This window comes from Python bivittatus, unplaced genomic scaffold (assembly GCF_059951505.1).
Source record: "Python bivittatus isolate LINGU-HERP-01145 unplaced genomic scaffold, Pbiv_v1 ctg000840_np1212, whole genome shotgun sequence".
NCBI lineage: Eukaryota > Metazoa > Chordata > Lepidosauria > Squamata > Pythonidae > Python > Python bivittatus.
Genome location: NW_028277113.1, coordinates 40,049,072 through 40,065,022, shown reverse-complemented (window position 1 = coordinate 40,065,022; position 15,951 = coordinate 40,049,072). Strand labels below are relative to the sequence as shown.

The following is a 15,951-nucleotide window of genomic DNA, read 5'->3' as shown; positions in this document are numbered from 1 at the left end:
TGATTATATGAAAATTGTTCTTTTACTGTCTACTCTGCTTGATAAGATTAATTTTTTTCATTCAGCTACTGTCTTTTGATTTGTTTTCTTATTAATAGTTACATTAATAGGTCTGTGTTTTCCTTCTTAGGCATTGATTTCAAAGTGAAAACAATTTCATGTGATAATACAACTATGAAACTTCAAATATGGTAAGTTTTGTAAGGAATGTAGTTAGTATCTGGTTTTAGTCTTCTAAGACTTGATCGTCAATAATCTTTAGTAGAGACAAAAATTAGTGAACATGTTGTTGTTTCCAAATGCATGCTGTCCAATGGATTAATGTTGCTAATGTTATAGTAGGCACCAAATGTTCTTGTGAACACCTCTATTGGTGTCTGCCAGATCCTCCACCACATCTGAATTCCTTAATTTTTAAACATTAAAAAAACAATTTCATGTAGAACTCTGGCATCTCACACACACACACAACCAGTCTCTGGCATCATCTTATATCTAAGAATGTTTGGGGGCTTCACATGGCAGCCACATTCTGTACAGAATATAAAAGATGCCCTTGATGAACAGAGGGAAGATCTACAGATAAATGTGGCTTGAGGCCAGACCAAGAAAGAGGTTTATGGAAACATTTCAGACAGCCCCAACCCCCATTCACATAAACATAAAAGAGGGAGGAGGGGAGCACATTCAGACTTGCAAGATTCTGTTACTATAGCTAGTAACTAGAGTTCTAATAAAAGTAGATTCAGGGCTACATAATGTCTGTTTCTTAGTCTGGTCTACCTTATAGGGCCAACATCTTTTCCTTAACAACCATTTACATTTAAACCATGTCCTCTTTGAATATAGAGATATTCTTGATGTACTGTACTGTATACATCAAGATGTATATATTTACATGCCTAGCAGTATATGCAGATTGATTGATTGATTGTGCCTTTCAGTCAATGTTGACTCCTGGCAACTGCCTAGATAAGTCCCTGCAATTTTCTTGGTAAGATTTTGGGAGTGGTTTGCTATTGCCTCCTTCCTAGGGCTAAGAAAGAGTGACTGGCCCAAGGTTACCCAGCTGGCTTTATGCCTCAGGTGGGACTAGAATTCACTGTCTCCCAGTTTCTAGCCTGGTGCCTTAACCACTACACTAGACTGGCTCTAGAATATGCAAAGTAGGCCATAAACTGGGTGAAGAGAAAAATCTGCCCTGTTCCTTCATAGGGCAAGGCTTCAGATTAAGAGTAAGAATATTATCTATACCCACAGTTTCCGTTTTGCAAAGCATCTGCTCTGGAACAAATCTCTAGTGTAGAAGTGCTGAGATAAATGTCAAAGGAAAAGCAACTGGATCAATTAGAATTTCCACTAGTCAGCAGTGCTTCTACTTTTATGTTCATAGAGAATTACACTGAGTGTGTGGTGGCTCTTTGTCCACAGTTTTGCAGTGAAAAGTAGCACTAAATTATTTATTATAATGCATTTTAGGGACACTGCTGGCCAGGAAAGATTTCATACATTTACTACTGGTTTTTTCCGAGGAGCACATGGATTTGTTCTTGTTTATGATATCACAAATGCAAAAAGCTTTCAAGGAATTGCACACTGGATGAAAGATATATATGAGGTAAGCTTCTGCTCTTCTGGACACAAAATATATTATATAATAATAATCAGTAGATTCAGGGAAGCTAATGAGACCACAAGGTTCCTTTATCTATTACTCAAACAGTTTTGGAGCAGAGCAACACCTCCTTGAAATCATGTTTCTTTTCATAAGCATTTCCATCTGTGCACCAATTTATCTGGCTACTCAGTTATTGAACTCAATTATTTCTTTGTTCTCTCCACTCCCCACCCACCTTGATTAGTGCAGGCAGAGAGGCCACATGTATGCATACATATGCTCCTCACGGAAAATGTTGTGTGGTATCTCCCATAAAATGATATGGGTGCCTGGGTATATAGAGATAATTTCAGTATTCATGAAGTACCTGTATAGCTATATACTAACTTCAGTTCCAAGAGGAGAAAACCATAGACATAGAAATGTGCAAAAATTAATTATAGGAAAATGAAAGTTAAATATGTAAAAGACTGCTGGTATAAACCATGGCAGTTTCTCAGATAGATACTTGTCTAAGGTGTAGATTTATATCTCTTAATTTGTCTCAGAAAAAAATCTCTTCCTTTTTTTTTTGACACTCATTACTTGCTGCTATCATCTATCCTTCTCAGAACTAGACCAAAATCTATCTTTTCTAACCCAAGGTAGCATGTCAATGAACTTAAATGGCACACAGGGAGTATTTCAAAAAGTTTGGGGGGAAATCTTTTTTTGTAACAAAGTACAAATAGAACATCAAATAATTCTTGTTTGCCTTTACAAAGAAATATTTGTGGATTGAAGGAAAAATAAATAATTGCGCTCACTGAAATTATGTTAATTGCAACTTAAAAATTAGGGCAGTTGGGACTTTGAAGTGATAGGAATGAAAGCATGTCAAGCTCAGGGGCCATGAGTAGAGTAGTACAGTTGTTAGAATCTGAGACACTCAGCTGGGAGGATGCGGAAAGGCAGAGTAAGAACAAATGTAATGTGCATTATCCAACTGGAGTGCTCCTTGGCAAAGCATTACGAGCAACAAGCAACACAGATGCCTTAGTCACAAGGGTGGCTATAGGGAAATGGTTGCCATATAGTTACACAAATGTCCAAAATGTCACATATTTAAGGTACATGCCACCTGGCATTGATGTTTCAGCAGTGTAGTGGCACAACAGATTGGGAGTGCTCTTTAAGTCATAAATAGTTGGTCTCCATTTCTGATGAAATAGTGCTATGTTTTTTAATGCCTCTCATGGTTACAGTATTCAGTTTTTATACATTAGTTATATTTTCCTTCTTAGATATTGACCCATGTTACTTACTTCATAGCAGTGGTGATCTTGAAAAATGCTGAGCAATGTTGACCAATGGAAGAATCCCAGGGAATCCCAGGTGTATCGGCTAGCCCAGAATTCATCTTGGAAAAATAATAATGGCAGAACATTTCTGTATTATTGCCAAGAAAACATGAACGTGCCCATGTAGTTATCAGGAGCTGAACTCAACTCAAGAAGTCTTTACCTTTTACCAAGGGTGACAAAACTTCCACTGACCCAGTGGTGCTTTTTTTGCACTAGCACAACATTGAAACAAGCTTCAAAGAAGCAAAAGGAAAAACTCTTAGTTTGGGAGCCTCACTTCTTCCAGATTAAGGTTTAATAAAGGAGCATCACTTCTCTGCCCCTGAAGTCTTTAAGACATGCTATTTAAGGTTTGTGATATGTTATGCAATACTTACTCTGCTAATTCTTGCTCTTATCCCATGATTTACACAGGGTGAGATTTAATACCATGTTAGTTTAGAATAAGGAGATTTATTTTGCTTAAAGTCAATTCAACAAGAAAATCCATTGTTTCCTTCTCTTTCTTTTATATATGTGAAAATGTCAAGGAAGAGGGAGATGATGAACAGAATCTGCTATGTCCATTTTGTCCAGCATCTTGTTGCTAGCGGTGCCCAGCCATGTTTCCTATAGGAAATCTATTACCTAGGAATAAATGCAGCTATGTATTTTCTATATCCCTGCATCTGTAAATGGAGTTTAATATAATTCATGAGTTCTGAAACTTTGTGATACTGTGATGTCCCTTCCCCAAGAATAAACTTAATGATTTCATTGGATTAGCTGTCAGCCCTACTAGGTAGACCAGACCAGGAAATCAATTCCACAGGAAGGCTAAAACTACTTTTATTGAGATTGGTTATAATAACAGAATCTTGCAAGTCTGATTGTGCTGTACCTGCCCCCTCCCCACTTTTACGCCAGTGAATCAGGGCGGATGTGTCTGAGTTGCTTCTGAATGTTTTCTCCTTTCTCTGGGCTTAAAAAATGCTTCAGCCCCTTTTGCCTAAGTAATAGTTCCTGCATATTATCATCAAGATCATCTTCCTTACTCTCTACATAAGCCCAAGGGAAGAAAGGAATATGCAGGTAGTCCTTGCTTACTGACCACTCATTCGTAATTACGACCATTTGTAATTGCAATGGCACTGAACAAGAGATACTTACAACCGGTCCTCGAAATTCCAGCCATCGCAGTGGCCCCACTGTCATGTGATTGCAGTTCGGGCGGTGGGCAACCAATTCGCACATATGACAGTTGCAGCATCCCACAGTCACATGATCACCATTTGCGATCTTCCCTGCCGGCTTCCCACAAGCAAAGTCAATGGGAAAGCCAGCATGGAAGGTCGCAAGTCGCTCTGGTAAGTCCCCCCCTGCCTTCCTATGCACTGCACCACACCCTCCTTCCCTCGGCCTCCTTGCGCTTGCACCTACCTGCGCCCTCCTTCCCTCAGCCTCCCTGCACTTGCACTGACCCACGCCCTTCTTCCCTTGACCTCCCTATGCTCACACTGAACTGCAGCCCCCCTCCCCCAACTTGCATGTGGCCTACGCTGGGCCTCCCAGGGCCTCCCCCACCCCCTGCAGCACCCCCTTGCTCCTTACCTGGGATTCCCACAGCTTCACGCTTAATGATCCCTACGTCTCAAGGTTACAATGGCAACCGGGACTGTCTGGATTGCTGTCACGAAGCAATGCAGTCACGTGACATTGTGCTTTACAACCACATCACTTAGTGATGACAATCCTGGACCCAGTTGCCGTCATCACCTGAGGACTACCTGTACCACTTTTAATAATTAAACCTATCAAATATAACAATGATAGAACAGTACAACTTTATAAAATAAAACCATTTTATAGCTAATAAGCAGTAAAAGAAAATATCAAATCTTTATTTTAATAGGAAGGATGAGCTTGTTTATTTTTGGATAATTCCTGAAATTGGGGTTTCATTCTTATTTACCAGTCACCAAAAAATAAAAAAGTGTGTTTCTTTGCCTTAAATTAGCTTCTCCTAAACTGCTACAGCTTGCAAAATATTGGTAAGTATAAAGTTGTTTTTGACGTTGTGTCCCCCAGCATAGCTCTACCGAAATAACAGTCACTTTGTTCCTTCCCTCTTCCCCTCCTCCGTAATTCACTTTGCAGAGTTAGGTCAGATCAGAGCTATGCATATGCCTTGTGTCCTCTAGGCATGGTTATTCTGTCTTTGAAAGGCAAGCATGTTGGTGGCTTTTTTTAAAAAATGCTCAGTCTTCATACAGAGCTCTGAAATCATCACACTGTTTTGCATTTAGCACACATATTTTGTGTCAAACTGGTAAGACTACTTGGAAAGGAATCTTTCCCCACTCCCTTGCTGTACTGCTGTAGCTAATAGGATGTTTATAATGCAGCACTGTATACATATGTCTAATACTTTTTTAAAAAATGTATCTAAACCAGAAGCCCTATTATTTGCAGCAGTAAATTCCTATGTTAATGAAATACTGTGATGGCTTCTCTTACTCAACTTGAACTAACTTGAAATCATTGTAATCGGCAGATACCAAGTTCTAGATTTATGAGAGAGGAAGCCAAAGTTCATTTATAGTCATTCTATTCCTACATACTCTTCATAAATGCACAAATACTTCTGCTACAACATCTATGCAGTTGCAGGAAAAATACTTTAATTCCCTGATCATTTTGGTTCCACTTCTCTGCATCTTTCTTCCAGTTTGGTTATATCCTTTTTGAATTAGTGTCACTGGGATTATATACAAAAGTAAAATGCAGCTGCATCACAGATGAATTATATAACAACAGATTATTTTTAGTTCTTTTTCTGTTAAATCCAAGTATTGGGTACATCATTCTCAGTCCCACTGCAAACCTTATTAATGTTTCAGTAAGCCGTCTACTTTAACCACCAAGTTCCATTATCTGTAGTCATTGACAATCCAGGTGTCATCAGAGAATGCATGAAGTTATCTATTCTTTTTTAATAATATATTCATTTGCTCTATTATGCATCATTTTAGATCAAGAATAGGCAAGTATTAAGATTGAGAAAGGCTTCACTGAATTCCATGAAGCCCTTGGCCAGCCTCTTAGATGGGTCATGCCTCATGGTGTGCAGTATTTGGGTACAAAACAAAGGTGATTTGGATCTGATGTTGGTACCATCTCTTTACTTGTTGGCTGGTCCTTAAAGAATATGTGTCTTGCCTTCACATCTGTTTTCTCTCATTCACATGCACCTCATTATAGAAAAGATGCAAGGAGAACAAAATTATATGAGGAAGATAAGAAGAGAATGCCTGAGATGAAAGTCATAATTCAAGATTCTGAGAACAGACTAGGTAGTTCATTCGTACTTCAAGTGAACAGGGTAATGCTTAAGATTGCCATGATTAATTGCAACAAAGGGAACTGACACAGTAAAAGTGCAGTTCTGCTTTCACCATCACAACTCATGCAAGCGTTAATCCATTCCTTTGATTTAGAAGATATTATGTAGGTGTCAAGTAGATGTGGTTATAAGAAGATATTGATAACTTTTCAAGAGGCATTTATTTATCAAATGATATTTAGAATGGAAAAGCTTTTATTACAATTTCAGATTACTGTAGTCAGATATTTTAAGGATCTCAATATTCCCTCTCATTTGGTCTGAGAGAATCTTTTATTTCTCCACAAGAAGCAGTGATGAAAAAAAAAGATGTTCCAAGTTCAGAGAGCTATTTGCTAGCTTGCATGACCAATCAGATAAGCTTTAAGACTATTCCTTCTGTAATTTCAAGATCACCAGATACTGCTCAGAAAGCAGTGGAGCTGAGGACTGCCTATCCCTACATGTTAGAAGGAGGGCAGAGCTTTTTGAACTCTTACTAAAGATCTCGCGAACAGAAAGATATATATTTTAAGACTGGAGAAGTTGATTTTTCATATGGCATAAGCTTTCAAAAATGTATTTGTGACATGAATTATAATACCCAACTTTCCCAGAATGAGCCTGGCAGGCAGGCAGGCAGGCAGGCAGGCAGGCAGGCAGGCTGAAAGGAAGAAAGAAAGAAAGAAAGAAAGAAAGAAAGAAAGAAAGAAAGAAAGAAAGAAAGAAAGAAAGAAAGAAAGAAAGAACGAACTTTATTGGCCAAGTATGAGACATACAAGGAATTTGACTTCGGTGCAAAAAAAAAAAACTCTTGGTGTTTGCATAGCATCAGGAAATAAGGAATAATAAAAAGTAATAACATTATATACTAAAACTATGCTTGATGACTATAATTACCAAACAGTAATTATAACTCCTCTAAATTTCATAAGAACTATTTGTTCATCCAAATTTTTGCACCTAGCAGCCAGGCGTAGTAAGCAATGTATACCTCAGTGCTCCAAATCCATTGAGAAGTAACTGTTCTAACTCAAAATGGTGCAGGAATTTTATAGCCTCTTCTGGAGTAAAGTATCCTTCCACACTGCTTATTGACCTTGCAGACCAAGCACATATAAACAATCAACTAAGGAGTTTTGGTGGATTCCCCTAGCAAGCCAAATGAAACAATTGTGAATACTGAGGATTTGGGGGCATAGGAACAAGACCACATGCAAAAAGACAATTAAATAGTTCAAATTAGGAAGGAATCATTATGGAAATGACAGAAATTGCAGCTAAATTAAACTATTCTTGTTTACTCTGTATGTCTGAAATAACCTATCAGAAAATTTCTCAGGATTCATTCATCAACTGAAGGAGACTAGCAAATATAGTAAGCATAATGTCTCAAAGAATTTGATCCCTATGATTTCATCAGTGGTCATTAAAGATACTTATGACCCTGAATAGAACAGTGTCAGCTGGACTCAGAATTAGCTGTTGAATTAACTCTTAATGCTTCCCACCATACATAGGGGAGCTCCCAAAACTTTTCTTAGTAGATAAGACCCTAGATCAGGGAGTATGATTTGTTAGAGGTGAGGAGCTAGGGGCAGTTGCCATAAATCAAACTAAATGATTCTCTTTGAAAACCCAACATAATCTATCCTTCAGGTCCTGGAATATAGCCAGATAAGCATTGGGGTCACAAAAATACAGCATTTCTGAGATAATTGACTAAATATGATGATGATGTTTATTTACAGGAGACTTGGGCTCACAGCAGGTGGAATTGGATGGATACTATTTGCATTTAACTGGGGCCACACCAAGTGATAAAGACGAAGGCTCAAAGGAGGTCTAGAATTACTTATTTCAATGAGGTTGCAGGAGAAAACTTTCATTCTCCCGTACCATGCCAACTTGGTGATAGGTGCTTTACCCAGATTTAGACTGTTTGGTTTCTCTTGATTAATATATACCTGCCACCCCAGAATCTGCGTACCCACACTAAACTTTTGTGGGCAGAATTGGAGAAATACATCAGAGAACTTAATAATAAATCTCCACTCACCCATGTAACTTCTCAGAGATGATCTAAATGCCAGGATGAGCTCAAGTAATGTAAGTCTATATAATTTACATTCCCTAGATATGGAAGGTGTTTCTCTTTCTCCATGAGTACTTAAGGACTCCACCTGTAAGCCAACTGGTTGGAGTTTAGCCCAAGTACCAACTTGATTAGATCTGAAAATACTAAACAGGGCAGTGGTAGATGACTATCCCAGGGCATTTGCTTATTGAGTGGGATTGCAAATATCCACCTGGATTACTTCTTTATCTCTGATACTCTCATGGGTTGAGAAACTAGAGGTGAAACTAGATCTAGATAATGTTCATTTTCTATTAAAGTGAACATTAAATATTAACTCTACTTTTGGTCAGTTATAGATGTGGAAGAGAGGCACACATGTAACAAGTACAATTGGAGATGTCATAAAGCTTTTATGGTTCTGCTAAACACTTCTCAGTTCTGAACCAGTTGTTCTTGCCTAGTGCAACCAGACTTAGGCAAACATACATTAGAGGGCTATAATTCCTTCATTCAAAAAATGCGAACATTTCTAACATCCTTAGTTGCAATCAGTGCCTCTTACCCAGTGATTTAGATCCAAGGACTGGCTTGATCAGGAATGCCAAGAAACATCTTTTAGACTAAAATGGCAATATAAATCCTTGCTAAAATTCAAAAAAGAGGAAAGCATTACAATCAATCTTTAGTCTGTAGAACTACATTAATCATCAACTAATCAGTATGGTTAAAAAAAAGGACTCAGCTAGCTTTTGGTGATCGGTAGCTGACCCCCCAAATTATCTCCCCACCAGGTATTTAGTCATGTTCTGGAGGACACTGGTGAACCTCATTATAGAGTCCTTTACAGTAGCCAGCCAAGTGATAATTAAGTCAGTTTGCTATTCCTTACAGAAGTATTTCCTGATTGGCCACCTGTCACTATCTCTATGACACAAATATTAATTGAACAATTAGAAAAAGTGCCCATAACATCATACCATAGTTAATAATTACAAATGTGTACTGGTAGGCATCAATCTTGGCACCTCTTTTTACATACATCAGCAACAGCACTGTTCCCAAAGAACTGGCCATCATGATTCTTACCTTTAAAATGGAAGTTAGCCATGAGCCTGGTAAGTAGAGACCAATTAACTCATTGAACGTTATAAGTAAACTCTGTGCCAGTCACTTATGTGGAAATTACAAGATTGGACATATCCATCTATCCATTCTAGATTAAAAGAAAAACAAGTAGGGGATACAGCAGACTGCTTTAACCATAATAAATCATATCATTATTTTAATTCAATTTTGGTACAGAGGTGTTAGATAAGGTTGCATTTTGGCACCCTCCTTATTCAATTTTTACATCAATTCTTTAACCAGGACTTTCAATATGCTGCACCATTTTGCTTCTACACTGGCAGAACTAAGAATTCCAAATGTTGTATGCTGATGATGCAGTGCTACTCTCACAAGTCTAGTTGGCCTTAAGAGAGCACTTTGAATTCTTCATTTCAATAACGTAGTGAGGGATATCTTCAAGTTATCTACCAAAAGACCAAATAATGGTCTTTCCTAAAACATCCAAGTGGTACAATTGGATTGAGAGACCAAAGATTATGTGTCATCAAATCAGTGTCAGCTGTTAGTGACCATATAGATAGGTCCAGATTCTCCAGGACAATCTGACCCTTCAGGTCTTCAAAAAGTACACCATTTGCTCCTGTAATCAAGTCCATCCACCTTGCTGTCAGTTATCATCTTCTTCTCTATCCCTCAATCTTTCCCAGCATTACAGACTTCTCAAGAGTGCTTGGTCTTCACCTAATGTGTCCAAAATGACAAAAGATAAAATGGTTAAATGTTTCAAATATCTTGGGTGTTATTTCACTTTTCAGGAAGTGTGAATCCACAAATGGCACATGCAGAATTGGAAATCAAAAGGAGTGCAGCCAGCTATTTTGAAATGTTTCCCTATATGGGGGATGGTGGGGGGATTGGTACCTGCCAGCATTAAATTGTTGCAGACAAAATCAACGTCCCAACTTTTATATGGTGTTCATTTATCTCCTTATTTCAATTATGGAACCCTTGAATCATTACATATCAAATTCCTTAGTGGAATTTTACAACAATCCAGATGTATAATTGGAGGTTGGGATGCAGAGTGTTGAAACCAGAGCTTGGATAGCAATTGTCAATTATTGGCTAAAAATAAAATTCTTCCCAGTTGGCTTGACTGTCTATCTTAACAAATTCCAATCTAGATAGAAACAGTGTATAATTTTAAAACTCTGTTCTCTTGGATCTTGCCCTGAATTTTTACTCTTCCTGGGCTATAAACAAGCAGTAATGGCTCCAAGACAACATATCAAAGATGTAAACCTTCAACAAGAAATTGGATCCCAAACTGGTAGAATCGGAGAGTGGCTCGTCCATCCTGCCAGCTAGCTCTTTTTGCTTACTCCCTAAATATAACAGTGTTTGCTAAAGCAAAATTTCACTTGCTACTTTTGGTAGTTTTATAGGGTAAATTTAGTAACATTCTAGTCAAGGAACATACAATAGCAATAGCAAGTAATGTTTTTCCTGTGGAATATGCTAATTCTTATACAGACAGTGATTTTACTGATATTCCCAGGTATCACAGATTTGTTTTACATTTCCTTACTTTTATCAGTTAAAGGTGAGGGCATTATATACCATGTGACAAAATTATGCGAGACTGGGTTACAGTGTTAGATATCAGTTAACATCTAAACAAAGCACTCTCTTGTGAATAACAGTAAAGAGCAGTTTGATTCTTATCTGGAAAGTACTGATTTGTATGCAGAGAAGCCAGAAACCTATTGTCCTTATATTATCTTTATTTTATTATTTCTAAATGCTTTTTTGTGCTGGCCTTTGACTGTAATAAAGACTTACTTATCTACTGCACAACAACTTGATCATCTTTACTGGTTTGTTAGGCTTGTTTGCAAAAATGTAAGAATTCTATTGGATTAAAGCAAGAGTCATTTAATCCATTGTGTTTCTCATAAGAGTTAATTGGACGTCTCCAAAAAGCCCGCAATTGAGTATGATGGCAATAAACTTCATATGCTGTTGCCCCTTTGCTATTGCATTCAGTGAAACATTCCTTTAACAGTTAAAGTTCTCCTTAGCCATCTTTGCTAATAGGCATGATAGGTTAATTTTCCATGACATTAACTAGTACTTTATAAAGCTACTTAAACCAGCAGTTCATATTTTGTGGTGTTGAAATCCATGAATTAATTATTCATTATGAAACAGAAGCACTTCCTCCAATTTGTTTCAAATTTACAATTTCATTGGGTGCACGTGTATTCTAGATTTTTTAAAAATAAAATATTCTTGCCTTAATATTCTGCTCTAGCAGTTAACCTGAGCTAAATATTAGGCTTCTTATAGGAGTGACTATAACCTGTCTAATTACATGCTAACCTAACTGAAACAAATGATGTATTTACAAAACTGCAATCTACATGTTAGCAACTTATGGCTTACAAAGTACTTTATGCATCCTAGGGAGCCCTCTTAAGGACATTTCAAATGTTACTTTTTAATAGCAAGAATTAGTATCTATTTCAAGCAATTAAATGTATTTTGTTAGTACAAAGCATTTACATGCGTTCCTGTTCTATGCATGAGGCATACAGAATTGCATGGGAATGTGTTATTAGTTTTTGCACGTTCTACATATTTATCCTAAAAGTTGCTGTTGTGTCATTTTCTTGCATTAAGTGTATTGTATCGATGTTTTACTGAGATTTAATTTAAGAGACACATACTTGAACAATTACTTTTACCATGAAGGATATTTGTTGTAGTTATTTACTGGGCAAAATATGTTTTTCCAGTACTCTTTGTTCTTAAGCAAAATTAATTCCTCACTTTCTAATTAAGGGGCTGTGTGTGAACTTTAAACTCTTTAAACAGAAACCTCAGAGTGATTAACAATCAAGGAATAAAACATTTATTTAAAAAATAAGAAGATAAAATAAGGATAAAAAGCAGATAAGCAACTAAAAGCATGGTGCTATTGAAAGAATTTACCATTGGTGATACTAGAGGGATTTTATCTCAGTACAAAAAGAATACCTTCAGAGGAGGGAGTTCCTTCAGGCTCCACTAATAATAATATTTTAAACAGCTGCTAGTTTTTGTGTGAAATCACTTCTCTCTGCATGTTTATTGCAAAGATACATTAAATAGCAGATCTGCTTGGGCTCCAAAATTTTTCAGATAATCAAGGCTTCCCTTGCACTGAGCCTCTATATGTAATCAATTACTTTTGTATACTAATGTTCATGTTGTTGAACTACTCCTCCTAGTGGCTGATAAAAAACATGGTGATACTCATAAGCAACCCAGAATATCAGTTGATTGTTCTTAATTTTTAGAGCTGAAAAATCAGTCTCAATTTTTCCTGTAATGAAGAAACTACCTGCCCTTGGTTTAAGGAATAACTGGAAAAAACCAAATTAAGTAATTTGTCTTAGATTTCTCAAACTAATGTTGATTATCTGAACTGTGCAAATAGCACCACACAATGAAAGAATCTGTTTCAAGATTTTAATTGAAGTAATATGTATTTTTCTGGAAAAAATAATTTTTATGTATTTTCTGATATGAGCACTTTAAAATTTGTAACTGAAGTTAAATAAAGATACACAGATCCAAAAAGTAGGGAGAAATCTTATGTTCAACATTTGATTTTCAAATGTAAAAAAATTTAGCCGAATTTTTTTTAGGAAGCAAATAAAATTGAAATCTCTTTTCTAATTATCACAGATGATTATATGATATACTTATCTATTTACAATGCTGTGTTTTAGGAATGTACTCATATAATTTTATGTAGGGGAGCCATTGAATTTAATGAGTAAAGCTCCAGTGCCTGCTGAAACAACCAACATTTTGGTCTATTAATACAGGTTAGATTGATTCATTATTTTAAGTCTGTACTCTGATAATGAGCTTACTTCATTTTAGAAACTGCATTATCCTGAACATCAGCTGCAGTTATGAAATGAGATTAGTTGAGTAAATTAGAAAAGATGGAATGGCAGACCTTAATAAATCTTGTCTAGGGCTCTGCTGCTAAAACTGAACAATGCAGTTATGAGTAGATATGCAGGCTACTAATAACTGTTGACTGTCATGAATAACAGTGTTGTTCCTTTGCACCTTTTCTGCATGTTGGGACAAACTTTTCTGTTTTAGGCTAAAATATATGAGATTACTGTGCTAATGCAGAGGTACCCGTGTAATTTAAAAGATGCAATACAAGTAGTCATTTTATTTTGTTCTATTTACATTTCCTCCTTTTTGCTAAGAGTTATACATGTTGATGTTAATTATGTCAGCTTTCCCGGTTTTAGGCTTGAGCAAGATCATAATTCCATTTAAAACTTCTAGGCTGAGAGTGTGATTTCTACAGACTTTTTAATCTAGGGGCAATGTGACACTATTTTTTAGGGTCAGTTCAACCTTTGGAATCCTTGGGTGGGAAATGGGAACTATAAAAGTTGAAGAAGGTGGAAAAGCTGCATACTTTGGGCGGGTCATTACAGTACACATAAACTTTCAAATTCCAGATTTTGTTTTTGTAATACACAGTAAATCTTTAACAGACCTTGATTTAACAGATTTCAGATACAAACAGAAAAAAAGGACCTGTACACTGTATGCTCCTGCATATGCATAGCATTGAGTTGGCCATTTTATGCATGGATGAAATATGTAAAATTTGTAGGCATAAAATCCCATTTCCATTTTACATACAGGTAGTCCTCGACTTACAACCACAATGGGGACTGGAAAATTCATCATTAAGCAGTGCAGTCATTAAGGAGGCATCATATGACTGCACCCAATTTTACATTTTTTTGAGGCAGTTGTTAAGCAAATCACCGTGGTCATTAAGTGAATCATACGGTTCCCCATTGATTTTGTTTGTTGGAAGCCAGCTGGGGAGGTCGCAAATGGTGATCACCTCACCCCGGGACGCTGCAACTGTTGTTAATACATGCCAATTGCCAAGCACTCAAATTCCGATCACATGACCGTGGGGATGCTGTGATGGTCGTAAGTGCAAGGACTGGTCATAAGCCACTTTTTTCAGTGCCATGGTAACTTTGAATAGTCGCTAAACAAATGGTCGTAAGTCAAGGACTCCCTTTTTGCATAAAATGCATAAAATAAGCATGTGTGAAATCACATTCCTGTTTTATACATCCATAATATTCATACAGTACATTTACATTTGTCTTTCTGCTTTGAAGGCTTGTTGTATTTTTTTAAATGTCTGTGAGTGTGTGTGTGTATACTATCAACTTCTTCAAAGGAGAAAGTTTCCATTATATACCCCATTGTATATTAAAGTCCTAGAGAAGCCTCATGCCTTTTTGTTACCTTTACTTCAAAGGATTTCTCAGTTGTCAGGAAGCAACAGGAAGAATGAATCTAACTCAGTCAGTTGAAAGTAAACTCCCACAATAACCTTGTAAAGAAATGATTAGAATTAGGGCAGTTTCCCTTGCTGGAACAATAGATTCCTGTTTCACAAATACTTTTTAAAGCACCTGCTTACTACTTATTTGTCTATATACCTAGAGGGAAGCCCAGCCAGGTTTAATGGGGCTTCATTCCATAATATGTATGTCTGTATTTGTAGGTTGCCTTACTGTGGCTAGAACGATGGATTCTTTCCCATCCCTAGTGAAGTGTTTTGATTAAGACAGTCAGGCTCTGTCATGACATAACTTACAGTTTCAAGGTAAATCTGCTAAGTGAGGAAACTGAAGGCAAAGGCTTTCATAATGGGTTCAGTGGTTTGTGGGTGCTGTAGATTTCCATTATTGCTTTCTGAAGTATTAACCCAACATGTGCAAAATTTCTAGTGTGGGATGGTTAGATATTAGGCAATACAGCACTTTGGATTCAGGCCCCAAAATGTGCTTCAGAGCATGGGGGATTCAAAGCACTGATATATAATACTTTAAAGCAGCTGCACCCTTCCCTTCGATCACATGGCTGAATATAGTTGAGATTTATATTTAACTGTTGGTTGTCTTGATCTAAGAATTAAAAATTAAAGTATTGTAAAGTCACAGGACTGATCATCTTCATTGCCCCATGAAATTGTGTATTGTGAAAAGATACCTGTGGTATTTCTGTTCTTTTTGTTTGCTATAGGTGATGGCTAACTCATCTGGTCAATACTGTATTGAGTAGTAGGTGACTTGTTTTAAAAATATTTCATGCACCATTATTTCTAATTTGTGACTATTTTTTAATAGTTGAGTTTCTGGGTTGGCTTGAGTTTTCCTAAAAATTTGTAGCAATGTTGCAAAGTTCATAATATTAGTGCAGTGCCAGAATGGGTTAAAGACTGGTCATTTCCTTATGATAATTATACTGTAAGCAAAAAAGGAGTGAGGCCATAATATTCCCGAGATTCAACCTTTTGTTCTTTTGATCAGTTGAGGTTTTCCTCAGCTTTACATTTTCTGTATTTATTTGGGTTTCGTAGGATTTT

The 15,951-nt window shown here is 36.8% G+C and overlaps 1 protein-coding gene across 1 annotated transcript in view; it reads left to right on the top strand.

Annotated features, from left to right (window-relative positions):
• Positions 1-15,951, top strand: part of LOC112542586 (ras-related protein Rab-10-like) — a 53,370-nt gene that overhangs the window by 15,663 nt on the left and 21,756 nt on the right. The window contains exons 2-3 of the mRNA XM_088130810.1: positions 131-191; positions 1,480-1,618. Coding sequence (XP_087986936.1) covers positions 131-191; positions 1,480-1,618 — 200 coding nt within the window. The remainder of the gene's footprint in view (positions 1-130; positions 192-1,479; positions 1,619-15,951) is intronic.